At 39.8% G+C, this 12128-nt stretch overlaps 1 protein-coding gene across 1 annotated transcript in view; it reads left to right on the top strand.

Annotated features, from left to right (window-relative positions):
• The first annotated feature begins 555 nt into the window (after nt 1-555).
• Nucleotides 556-12128, top strand: part of RANBP2 (RAN binding protein 2) — a 31060-nt gene continuing 19487 nt past the window's right edge. The window contains exons 1-18 of the mRNA XM_008946420.1: nt 556-650; nt 1920-2031; nt 2668-2820; nt 3719-3949; nt 4381-4497; nt 5495-5506; nt 5763-5972; nt 6679-6769; nt 7645-7854; nt 8340-8518; nt 8608-8783; nt 9103-9226; nt 9609-9770; nt 10106-10243; nt 10334-10480; nt 10950-11132; nt 11221-11301; nt 11976-12114. Coding sequence (XP_008944668.1) covers nt 556-650; nt 1920-2031; nt 2668-2820; nt 3719-3949; nt 4381-4497; nt 5495-5506; nt 5763-5972; nt 6679-6769; nt 7645-7854; nt 8340-8518; nt 8608-8783; nt 9103-9226; nt 9609-9770; nt 10106-10243; nt 10334-10480; nt 10950-11132; nt 11221-11301; nt 11976-12114 — 2560 coding nt within the window. The remainder of the gene's footprint in view (nt 651-1919; nt 2032-2667; nt 2821-3718; nt 3950-4380; nt 4498-5494; nt 5507-5762; nt 5973-6678; nt 6770-7644; nt 7855-8339; nt 8519-8607; nt 8784-9102; nt 9227-9608; nt 9771-10105; nt 10244-10333; nt 10481-10949; nt 11133-11220; nt 11302-11975; nt 12115-12128) is intronic.

Genomic DNA, 12128 nt, shown 5'->3' with positions numbered 1-12128 from the left:
CTCTCTGGGCAGCCTGTTCCAATGCCTCACCACTCTTTCAATGAAGAAGTTCTTCCTAATATCCAATCGAAACCTTCCCTAGTGCAGTTCTAAGCCCATAAATACACTTCTTTCCCAAACTGAGAATCACTGGGTAGAAATTGCTTTTCCCTCAAGTCTATTTAAGCAGCACCGTCTGATGACAATGTACTACAGCAGGGCTACAGGAGTGATCCCTCCAGTTTGTTTTTTTTCTTTGCTACTTTGCAACAAAAGAGATGAAATGTAGCTGACCCTGTTCTTCTACTCTCTTTAATCAGAAGTGTTTTTGGAATGTCACATGTATAAGGGCTTGTTGCTTGCCTCAGTGTAATCTCTGTATTGCCTAGTAGCCTCTCCCAGTTAGGGGAAACACTCTTACTCTTCATTCTTAATCCTACATCTTTCAAAACCAAACCCTTGTGTGTGAGTAGATTTGAGCTGATAACTAGTTGTCAAATTCTGTCATTTAAAAGTATTATGTGTTACTGAAGTGTCACCCTCTTGAATTATTTTAAAGTGCTGGATGTCTAAAGTATGTCTGTCATGTTTTCTCTCCTCCAGAAGTCAATGAAAGGATTCCTCTTTGCTAAGCTGTATTTTGAAATAAAAGAATATGAACTTGCTAAAAGGTAACACTTGTTGATGTTTGCTTTTCTGTTCTCTAAAGTGTAAGAGAAAAGCTAAATGAATATGAAGTAGAGCAGAGAAACCAAGATCAATATTGTGCTGTTTAAGGTCTCAGTAAATGTGGATATTGAGTGCCATTTAAATCTTTAAAAAGCAGTGTGACAGTTTAGGGTCAGGGCTGCCCCCAGACCTGTAACAGATGCTCTCTGTTAACACCCTCCACAAAGGGGAAGAGAAAGGGAATAAAAGTAAATAAGGGAATAAGTAAAACAGCTTTAATGAAAATAATATTGGTACTATTAATAATAACAGTAGGAATAATAAAATGGAAATATAAAAATATACATAAGCAGTATCAAACCCAGCGTCCCCCCACCACCCACGCCGATGGCAATGTGTCACTGTCACCCCTGATGCTGAGGAGCAGCCCCAGGGGAGGGTCCCAGGCTGGACTCAGCCACAGGTGGCAGCTGGATCCAGGAGCTGGATTCTGGAACTCTGTTCAGGAACCCATGGCTCAGGATCAGAGGCAGGATGGATGGAGTCCTCCTCGGGTGCTGGCCACTGCGGGAGCAGCAGGAGCCAGGAGGGAGACAGAAGGGTGACAGAAGGGGCTTGACCCTCGTGATCCTTCAGCTTTTACTGAATATGAGTGATATGGGGTGGAATACCCCACTGGTGAATCTTGGGGTCACTGATCTTGTCCACTCCTCCCCTGAGGTACTGCTTTGCTTTCTGCCCCCCTCCGTGTGGGACACAAGCTTGGCAGTGACCTTGGTCTGCACACCAATCCCTGGCAGCAACCCCAAACACGGAGTGTTATCTCTGCTTAAAGCAGGCAGTCTGTGAAAATATGCTACTGACTTCAGAAAGTGCAGTTAATTAGAAGAGCTTTAGCTGAAAAGTTAAATAACTGAACAGAATAAGTTCTGTTCTACCCCAAACCAGGACAAGCAACAACTTAAGATTAGTTGTGGTACTGAAAAACTTCTCTGGTTGAAGTGCCTTGTTTTTTTCTCATTGTATTCTGTAGTTCTTGCCATTTCTGTGAACTACTTTTTTTTTAATAAACAGAAATAATTGTTGCCAAGTAAATACCATCTGTACGTGTAAAAGAATGTTGCTTTTTTTAAAGTCCAGACAAAGTTATCTAGAACAAAATGTCTATGCTTCCTGTATGGCAGATGAAGCTATCATTATAGTTTGGGGGGTGGGGGAGTAATATGGAAAAGTGTTGGTCACGTAACTGAGGTTTTTTTTCCTTTCCATAGGTATATATCTACATACCTCAGTGTGCAAGAGAGAGATCCCAAAGCACACAGGTTTCTTGGACAAATTTATGAAGCAGAGGATAACATAGAAAAAGCTTTTGGGTGTTACAAGGTAAGTACTGTGCTGACCTCTAATGTCCTGCTTTGTTCCTTTGTAAATGGACTTTTAAAATCCTTCTGTGCTGGATATTCTCAAACCCATCAAGAAAACACGTTCCTGGAAAAAATGTATTCCTGGAAAAACTGTATTATTTATACACATTTGACAGTGGAAAGCATATAAAGCACTGCAGTGGAAATTCTTCACTTGCTTCAGTAGTATATTTTTAAGTTCATACTTTGGGGTTTTTTGTTCTGGACTTGTTCTTTCTGCTACTTGCTGTTAAATTCTTCCCATGTCATACATTGCCATTGGGACTGAGGATCTGTGACTGTAGAATTCCTTAATGTGGACTGTGATGACAACAGGAATCTCATTGGTACTACAAGACTGTAGGCCTAGTATGGATTTTCTTGCTTGGTTTTGGAGGGGGTGGGGGAAGAAGGAAGGGGAAAACCTAATTTTGATTAGAATTTAGCATTTAGAAAAGCTTTTCTTAATATGTTGATAGATCTAAGTACTTTGAATAGCTGGGTCTGTTGGGAGGGGGATAACTTCTTCCTGTTCTGTCTGGATTGTAAGATGAAGTTAAATTTTGTTTGTTTTTTTTCCTCCCCCCCAACTCCGTGTGTGCGTGGGGAAAACCAGCGCTCTGTGGAGCTGAACCCAACCCAGAAGGATCTTGTGCTGAAGATTGCAGAGTTGCTGTGCAATCATGACGTTACTGATGGAAGAGCAAAGTACTGGGTGGAGAGAGCTGCTAAGCTCTTCCCTGGGAGTCCAGCTGTTTACAGGCTGAAGGTAAACTCCAGGTTACCTCTGTTCCACGGCTTAAAGACACTTCAGCATCTGACTGCAGTGCCCAGGTTACCTCTGTTCCACGGCTTAAAGCATCTGACTGCAGTGCTCTTTGCATGTCACCTCACACGCACCTCTTCCTGGCTAAGCTGTTTTAGAGTCTTTAACATTAAATCTAGTAGGTGTTATTTTTCTTTACAGTCTGACATTTTTGTCTAGTTTTCAAGAAGGGTGGAGCTGCAGGCTTTTGTATCCTTTTTAAATGTTTCAAGGTTAATTCCCTCCAAAACATGCTGAGAAACTGTGTTAGTTATCACATTCAAGAAGTTAAGACCAGATAGGCACTACTTAAGCTTTCTGTTGTGTTCATTTGGGGGAAGGTAGCAGGCCTGTGAACTCACAATTTATTGTTCTACATTGCTTTTTGTTTTAAAATCTATATTATGATCAACTCTGCAGAATGTGAGATATTGTAATTTTCAAAAGTCTAAAAAAAATTTCTTTTAAAACTGTAAATGCTTTCAGTCATGAAATCTCACTTTTGCACAAGTATATTAATTTTTTGTAGCTAGGCAACAACCACATGGAAGTCTTAGGTGTCTGATTTTTTCTTTTTAAGCAAGGTAGTATCTGGTGGGGTATACCATCATTGTGCCAAATGGTTTAACAAGCATTACTTACTGTTGGTAAGAGCACATTCCTATGAGGATTTTCTTCTATGACAGTTACTTCCATTTTAAAATATTGGAGCATTTCATCAAACTTTGTAATACCTGAAAGCTGTTAAGAGTAGTGTAGTTTGAGTAATGTAGTCTGCATAGTGGAGGAAAGAAAACTACTACCATAGTTGAAGAGACTCATAGGAAATGAAATATTAACATGTTGCCTTCATGTTTAACAGGAGCAGTTACTGGACTGTAAAGGTGAAGATGGATGGAACCAGCTTTTTGACTTGATTCAAGCAGAACTTTATGCAAGACCAGATGATGTCTACATAAACATCAGACTAGTTGCACTCTACCGTTCAAATAATAGATTAAGAGATGCTGTGCTCCATTGTCAGGAGGCAGAGAAGAAAATACCTTTGCAGTCAAGCTTGGAATGGTGTTCCTGTGTTGTAGAGACATTTGAGGTGTTTAATCATATTTTGATCCTGTGATAGTCTTCCATATCTTTTTATCCATATCTGATCTATTTCTCTTAGTGTCATTACTCTGACAGCTATTTCTCAACTGATGTAACTCCTTCAAATGCAAGTCTGCTGAAAACAGTGGAATTACAAAATGCTTCTTTTTTTAATTGGAATTTTCTCCCTCAAATTAAGCCTTATAAAGCTACTGAGTTTCTAACTCCAAAAGCTCAGTTAGACACAGCAGTTCCATTAGGGATAAAATTTCTCAGGCAAAGGGTTCCCTGGAACTTTGCTGCTGAAGAATTTGCTAAGGTCTCACCTGTGAAACTGGATTATGCAGTAAATGCTACTAATGTGTTTTGGAGAAGTACTGCCCTTGCCTTCAGGGAAGGATGACTGTTCCTTATCCTGTGATGAACTTTCTTCTTTAGGAATATCTGGAATCTTTACAAGACTTGGAGTCTGATAAAAATAACTGGAGAACTATCAAGAAAGATCATCTGCTGGCCTATTCCAGCTTTGTCAAACTGACACTCTCTTCTAGAGATGTGCAGGAAAAATGAATGGACAATAACATATGTGAATAGTTTTTAACTTTCCTGTTTTAAAAAAAAAAAAAAATAATTATCTAAGAATTGTTTGGGTTATTTTTTTCTGAGTCACAGGACATCTACCAAGCTTCTGTTTCACTGTTTAACTTGTTTGTGTATGTGAACAGAGCTTGTACAACTAAGAATGGTTCTTACTGGGTTTGAAGGCCAAGCTATCCTTTGACAGACACAAGCCCACACAGCTTTGGAGATACAGTGCACAGCCATGGAGAAGACTCAGTGATATCCTGGGTCATTTAACGTTGTACCTTCTTTCCCAACTGGTGATGTCACAGGGCCAGCTAAGCCAGCAGACTTCATATCATCTGCAGCACACCTGGAGTAACACAGAACAATTTTTGTAGTCAAGATATTTAGAACTGTGTTCCTTTCCTTTCTTTGTTATCTTCCCTTTCTTACTGGCCTTTATTGACTTCCCTTGCTCCTCAGTTATGCAGTGGCTGTTACATTGTCTTTTGTAAAATAATATTCTTCAATCTGTTAGTCATGAATATTTGAAGCAACACAGACAATGGATGAGGAATACTTAGTGCCTAAGTATGTTTTATTTTTTTTTTCTCCTCTGTTATTGACCAAAACCATCTTGAGTTTTCCTGCTGCCATTTTGCTCTAATGAGCAAAGGTGGTTACATCTGAAACACTTCCAGGTCATGGCAGTGCTAACAGCTGTTATATTTTTGTCAGGTAATGGAAAGGGTGTTTTAACTGTTTTCTGGGAAGCCTCTCCTGAGTGGGGGTTGTATACTAGCCTACAGCTGCTCGGATTTCTACAGTAGTTTCTATTTTTGAAGAGCCTGTCTAACTGTATTTTTGGGCCTTTCTGGTAAGTGAAGGAAGCCAAAGAGCAGAGTGGCTTGTCCCTTCTCTGTGTCTCTAAATCTACAGTACTGAACAAGTTTATCTGTGTGATTTGGGAGAATAGTTTTGAAACCAGCTGTGGAAAGATGTTCTGAAAGACTAAATGTCGAGGCAATAATTATGTTTTACTTCAGTAAACTAAGCTGAGGTCTTTGGGAATTTGAGACAGTTATTGGTCTCAAATAATTGATTATAGAAGAAAGACTGTACTTTCTAGTGCAACTCAGGTTTAAGTAAGAAAAGCTGCATTAACCGTTGACTCATGAAGTGACTTGATTCACAGTTAAGTAGCATCAACCAAAACCACCTGCTGCAGTTTCTACCAGGGCTCTGTTTAGGATGAGCCTTCTCTGCATTTCAGCTTTGACCGTGTGCTGCAGTCGGTGAAGCCGTACGTGAACAGGGCCGATGAGCTGGACCGCACCTTTGTGGAGATGAAAGGACAGCTGTACTTGCACGCTGGAACCCTGCTGCTGAAAATGGCCCAGCACAACGAGGCCCAGTGGAGAGCTGTGTGTGAACTGGCAGCGTTGTGCTACCTCATCAGTTTCCAGGTAAGTGATTTTCCAGTTGATGCCTTCTGTTGGTTCAGTTCTTGCAGTGTTCTTGCCGTACATGGGTTGGAAACCTGTGTTCCTGAGGTGAATTAGTGTTTGTGTGCCTAGGGAAAGGCTCCCTCCTAACTCCCCAAACCCTACTCTTTCACGATTCTTTAAAAGCTTTCAAATGGCATGAAAAGGGTAAAACTGTATCTTCAGTTCCTTCCCTTGTCAGCATAACCTGATATTTACAGGCTAGTGAGTTTTTCCTACACTATATTCCCTTTTCTGTAATACAGCTGGACACATACATTAAGTATTAGTCTTATTGCTATAGGAGGGAATGGGATGGTGTGAAGAGTACCTATATACTTGTGTAGATAGCAGAAATAAAACTCAAGCTTAATTCTTTGTCTTGTGAAATAAAATCAGTTGTCCTTTTTATGCTATTCCTTGCATTTGAGGTATTACTTGCTCTTTTGTGCACTTAATGTTACTTGCAATGGCTGTAATTGCCCACTTTGGGGTTTTGTGTGTTTTGGGTGGATTTCCCACCTCCCCTCTGTCCAGGATATGTGACGTAATTACTTCAGAATCAGTCACGGTTTTTTTTCCTGTAGTTTTCTGATGCTAAAAATAAGGTTGTTTCCTCATTTTTAAAACTAGTTTATATGATCTGCTCCTGTAAAAAGCTGTAACAATTCTCTCCTTACTTCACCAGGTTCCTAAACCAAAGTCAAAACTAATAAAGGGTGATCAAACGGGACAAGATATGCTGGAAATAATGGCCTGTGATCGAAAAAGCCAGTCTGGTAATAAAAATAGATATATCATCCCATTTTAGTTAATTTAAAGGTTAAGTGGTGTGTTAAAGAACACATTTCTTGTCTTGAAATGTAACGTTAAAGCTTTGATTTGCAATCAGACATTCTAGATTCTGAGTACATGGGTAGAACAAAACAGGAGTTTGATCCTGATACCTGAAATATTTTCTTTTTCCTCTTTAGCATGTTGGAGGGCATTCTCAGGGTGTGTTATTTGGGGTTTTTTTTAAGTGTGGGGGGGTTTTGCCCCTCCTTTTTGTCTAAGACATTAAGATAGTATTTAACTTCTGTGGTCTCTTAATATACTGGAAATGGCTTCTGCCTGCTGATGTTATTTGAAAAATATTGTTAGCCCCAAGAGGAGAAGAAAATATTGCTGTTTCTTGGTGCTTTCCATCCTCTTATTGGTTGATCAGCTTTGCTCTTTTTGCTGTGAAGTATAGACAGGTTTTCAGCCAAACTGCAAGAGTAGAAACTTGCAGGGCCTAGATGAAAACAATGAACTTACTAGGCATCAGGTTCAATTATTTCAGAATGGATTTTGAGAAGATAGGCTTGTGCTTGTACTACAGATATTTATTTTAAGGACAGTTGCAGTACCACTCTACTAGTAATAAGAAGATGGTTTTGTGTTCCCAAAGAACTGCATTTACAAATGGCTTGGGATTGTTGTCACTAAAGGCTTGGAAAGCTTACGTGCTGAAACTCTGACCTAATTACAAGGAGAGAGAACAGAAGTCTGTGGGTTTCATAAGGGGAAATCTTGATTCTCACCCAGCTTTTGGTAGCAAGAACAATCCAGAGAATCAGATACTACTTTCCTTATTTTCACTGCTCTATAAAGTGATATTTTTGTTTTCTAGGTCATATGCTGCTGAATTTAAGCCATGGCAAACAAGACTTCTTTAAAGAGATTGTGGAATCATTTGCAAACGAGAGTGGTTCACATGCATTGTTTAAGATGTTGTTTGAGAGTGGAGCTTCTAGAGAGAGATCTTTTATTGGCACAGACGATATTGGAAATATCAGTACACAAGCACCCATGCAAGCAGAACTTAATAAGCATGATATTGGTAAGAGGTGTTATTTTCTGAAACCCAACACAGCTTTCTGTACCAGAAGCTCTTCTAACAAATACCTCGAAAAGCTCTGCAAAGTTGCCCAAATATCCTAAGCAAGACTTAGAATTCATTGCAAAGTAACAAAGTGGTTCTTGAATAATTGCTTTGAAAAAAATTTGGGGAAGTTGATAGATTTGCAAAACATAGTCATCTATTGGACTGAATTGGGTAAGAATGGAAGTGAAAGGAAATCTGAGAGTCACTTCCTCAGAAGCTTAAGGTCTTGAGCACTTAGATAAACTCTGTCCACTTTATATGTTTGGCTAATATGAAGCTTGAAATCTTTCATCAGTGAAAGCTGGACTCTTGGTGCTCGTTGGTCTGCAGCGCTTCTTTGGCTGCTCTGACAGTGAAATGTGAAGCCTGGCTTCCACTGGATACAAGTCTTGCTGACTTGTAGGACGTTGACATCTGCATCCAACTTTGTTTTTGGGCAGGTGCTGTTCGCATGCACAGTGGCAGTCTCCAGCACCTCGTGTGGCTTGGCTTGCAGTGGAACTCCATGTCAGTCCTGCCCCCCATGCGCAAATGGCTAAAGCAGCTTTTCCACCTGCCCCAGGAAACATCGAGACTTGAGACAGATGCTCCCGAGTCCATTTGCCTCTTGGACCTTGAAGTAAGTAAACTTTCCAAGTCCTTAGGTCTCCTATACAGTTTCAGGGGTTTGATATTAAATATCTTATTTCTTTATTTTTACAAAAACAGGTATTCCTGCTTGGGGTGGTATTCACCAGCAACTTACAACTGCAAGAGAAGTTTAATTCTCACTGTGGTGCACATCAGCCTCAGTTCTTGCCCTTGCCAGTGTGCAAACAGCTCTATACTGAAAAGCAAAGGTCCTGGTGGGATGCTGTTCGTGCTCTCCTTCAGAGAAAAACAACGTAAGCCTTTTTCAGTTTGGAAATGTTTGACCAGCCCTTCAGGTAGCTTCTGATACAGCAGCTTGGGTTAGTCTCAGTAGATTATTGTAAAATTCAATTTATTTTTTTTGATGTATTTTTGGACACTGAAGCTTTGTTGTAGTAGGTGCTCGATACACTTGAAAGATTTCTGAAAATGGAGTTTTCATTTCTAACGATGCATTTCTGAACTAGAGGCAAGTTGGGACTAAAGCTGTGGGCTGTTTTCATCGAGGAGATGATGTGTGAACAGACAAAAGACAGAGAATGCTAATCAAGGAATGTTTGTTCTGCTCTTCAGACCAGGAACAGCAGCAAAACTGAGGCTTATCGTGCAGCATGGAATAAGTACTCTGCGAACACTGGAGAAGCACGGCCTGCAACCTGCCTTAATTATACACTGGGCAAAAAGCCTGCAAAGAACAGTAAGCTGAGATTATTTTTAAATACATAGAAGCAGAGTTGTTTGTCTCTCATTTTCCAAACTATAAACAGACAGAGGGTGCAGGGGGTGGTGGCAGCTCCAGGGAGGGCACAGGGGGGGGTGGGGGGGGGGGGGGGGGGAAGTCAGATGAGAATGTATTACTGAGAACTGCTGTTTATTCTGTCAGGAAAATTAGTTGCTCTAGTCACTCTATAAAGTACTCTGTCTTAAACTGTACTGTTATTGTCTACATATGTATTACTTTAGTGTCAGAGAAGCACTCTTTGAACTTTCCAAGAATACAGGAGAAGGTTATGTATGAATAGCATGTTGACTTGAATTTCTTGAAATAACATGTGCTTCTATTCGCTTTTCTTCACCAGGGCATTAGCCTTAATTCTTTCTATGACCAGAAAGAGTACACTGGACGAAGTGTCTACTACTGGAGGAAAGTTTTGCCTATGCTAGAAATTATCAAAAAGAAGAGGAGTATTCCTGAACCGACTGATCCTCTCTTCAGACACTTCCATAGTGTAGACATTCAGGTACAGACTGATTAAGCCAAGGCTAAAGTAAGTGAGGGTCTGTGTCAGAAACTTACAGTAGTGGGATTTTTTTCTGCATTGTACAACTCGTATTGTTATTACTGTAAAACAGTTAATAATGAGATCTGGTGATATCAGTGTCTGAAAAAAAGGGTGTGTGCGGGGAGAAATCTCTCCTTACAACTTTATTCTTACCTTCAAAACTATGTGATTGGAAGGCACTGAACACCCTTGGTACTAACCTTCTTTAAGAAGTATTTTCCTTGTTATACATAAAAAATACCAATGCTGGTGTCATTGTGTTAGATATGAGTTGTCTTTCACTTTATTTGTAGGTCTCACAGGTTGCAGCATACGAGGAAGAGGCACATATAGCATTTGCAATGCTGGATGCAGTTGATGGCAAAACTGATGATGCTTTGTTAGCATTTGAAGCTATTAAGAATGTGGTTTCTTACTGGAATCTTGCTGTAGTAAGTTCACATATTGCATTACCCCAGGATGCTTTGCTTTTCTGAGTTGCCTTCTGACTGATGCTAATTAATCCATGTCCTGTTCTGTAGATCTTCCAAAGAAAGGCAGAAGACATTGAAAGTGATGCCGTGCTGCCAGAAGAACAAGAAGAACGCAAAACCTATCTTCTTAAAAGCAAGCATTACCTAACAAAGGTCATTGAGGAGAGCTCCTCAGATATGTCAGTAGCTGAGAAAGTAAGTAGGTCTTGCTTTAAAAACCCGTTTCAAGAGATGCAGTGGCTTTGGTTACTGTTTCAAAATGAAACTGCTTGCATGTGTTAGCTTTTTTAGCCTGAGCTTTGCATTAAGGCAAGTTAAACTTCTTAGCTCAAGACAAATAGCCTGCTTAGCACCAGTGGGTTGATAAGCTCTGGGTAACTTCTGTAACCTGCCAGATCATGCAGTATTCAGACTAGTCTCTGGATGAAAGTTCTAATGTAAATAAATAGCTTTTGTTGTCATCTTTTTATAGAGTCTGATGGCTTGAAAAAACAGAATGTTTATGTGAATTGTCGTCTTAGGTTAATGTTAACAGATTTAAAGCTTTGCTGAGAAACAGGCCCAATATTTGTGTAGTGAATTGGTCAGCCAGAATTCTGAATGTAGTTTGTCTTGCTCTGAGGGAGAATCTCAATTGTGACTTGTGTTTCAAATGACTTTCTAGTTGCCGGTGTCCATTGAAACTGTGAGGGAAATGCTAGATACAGTGATCCAGGAACTTGGTGAGAATGATGAAGAGGGAAATCTTGTCTTCACAAATGGTCTGTCACGAGCTGTAGATTCAGAGACGAAACATTCCACTCCGTCATCAGCTAAGTTCTCTGTTTCACCAGCTAAGAGCTACAAGGTATGTTAGCCAGCTGTTATTTCAGGGAATTGTTATGTTTGAAGAAGAACTTGCATTTTTCAACATACTTTTTTTTAAAAAATTTTAGTTATCTCCTAAAACTCCTCAGTGGGCAGAAGATCACAAATCTATACTTCAAATGATCTGTCAGCAAGTGGAAGCTTTAAAGGTAAACAATTTTATGACTGTATTTAGTGATGAACAGTTGGCCTTTTAGTTGTCATAAGGATTCAGTGATAAGAGCATGAGCTAACTTACAGTTCCTAGCCTGCTACTTAAATCAGTGATATTTTCATCTCTAGACATCTGCCTAAACAGAGTACAGACTTTTATTTGGGCCTTTGGCAGGGATGTAGGGGCAACCTGTCTATGGACTGTATGCAGAAAGAGTTCTGCTTTCATCACCTTGGTTCTCATCCACTAGGCTCTGTTTGGTTTCTGTTTTTTGGGGGGATTTTTTTAGGGTCGTTGTGGGGTTTTTGTGGGTTCTTTTTTTTTTTGGTAGTTTTTTTTTGGTTAGTTGATTTTTTTTTTTTTTTTACTTCTGGCTTTAGAACGTAATCTTTGTAGTTTACTTCATGAGTGTGGGGTTTTTGTGGGTTCTTTTTTTTTGGTAGTTTCTTTTTTTGGTTAGTTGATTTTTTTACTTCTGGCTTTAGAACATAATCTTTGTAGTTTACTGCATGAGCAGGTGTCAAATGATTCTGGCAGGTACCTCTTTGTTTCCTCCTGAGCTTGAACATGCTTTTAAATAGCAAAAGGGTAGGGACCATTCCTTATGTTTTCTTCTGCCAATACCTGTTATATATACTTATACACTTGACTGGCACACTGTCTTGACAGAATGAAATGCACGAAATGAAACTTAATAATTCCAGCTTAAATGCATCATCTCATCGGTGGCCTTCTGAAAGCTATGCAGCAGATACAATGTCAGAGGGTTACCAGAGAGCACAAAATCTTCATGAAGCTCCATTAACAGGTAAATTCCTGCTG

Source organism: Merops nubicus, unplaced genomic scaffold (genome assembly GCF_000691845.1).
Source record: "Merops nubicus isolate BGI_N331 unplaced genomic scaffold, ASM69184v1 scaffold8608, whole genome shotgun sequence".
In the NCBI taxonomy this organism is placed as follows: domain Eukaryota; kingdom Metazoa; phylum Chordata; class Aves; order Coraciiformes; family Meropidae; genus Merops; species Merops nubicus.
The sequence above is the reverse complement of the archived record's forward strand: the minus strand, read 5'-3'. Positions and strand labels throughout refer to the sequence as shown.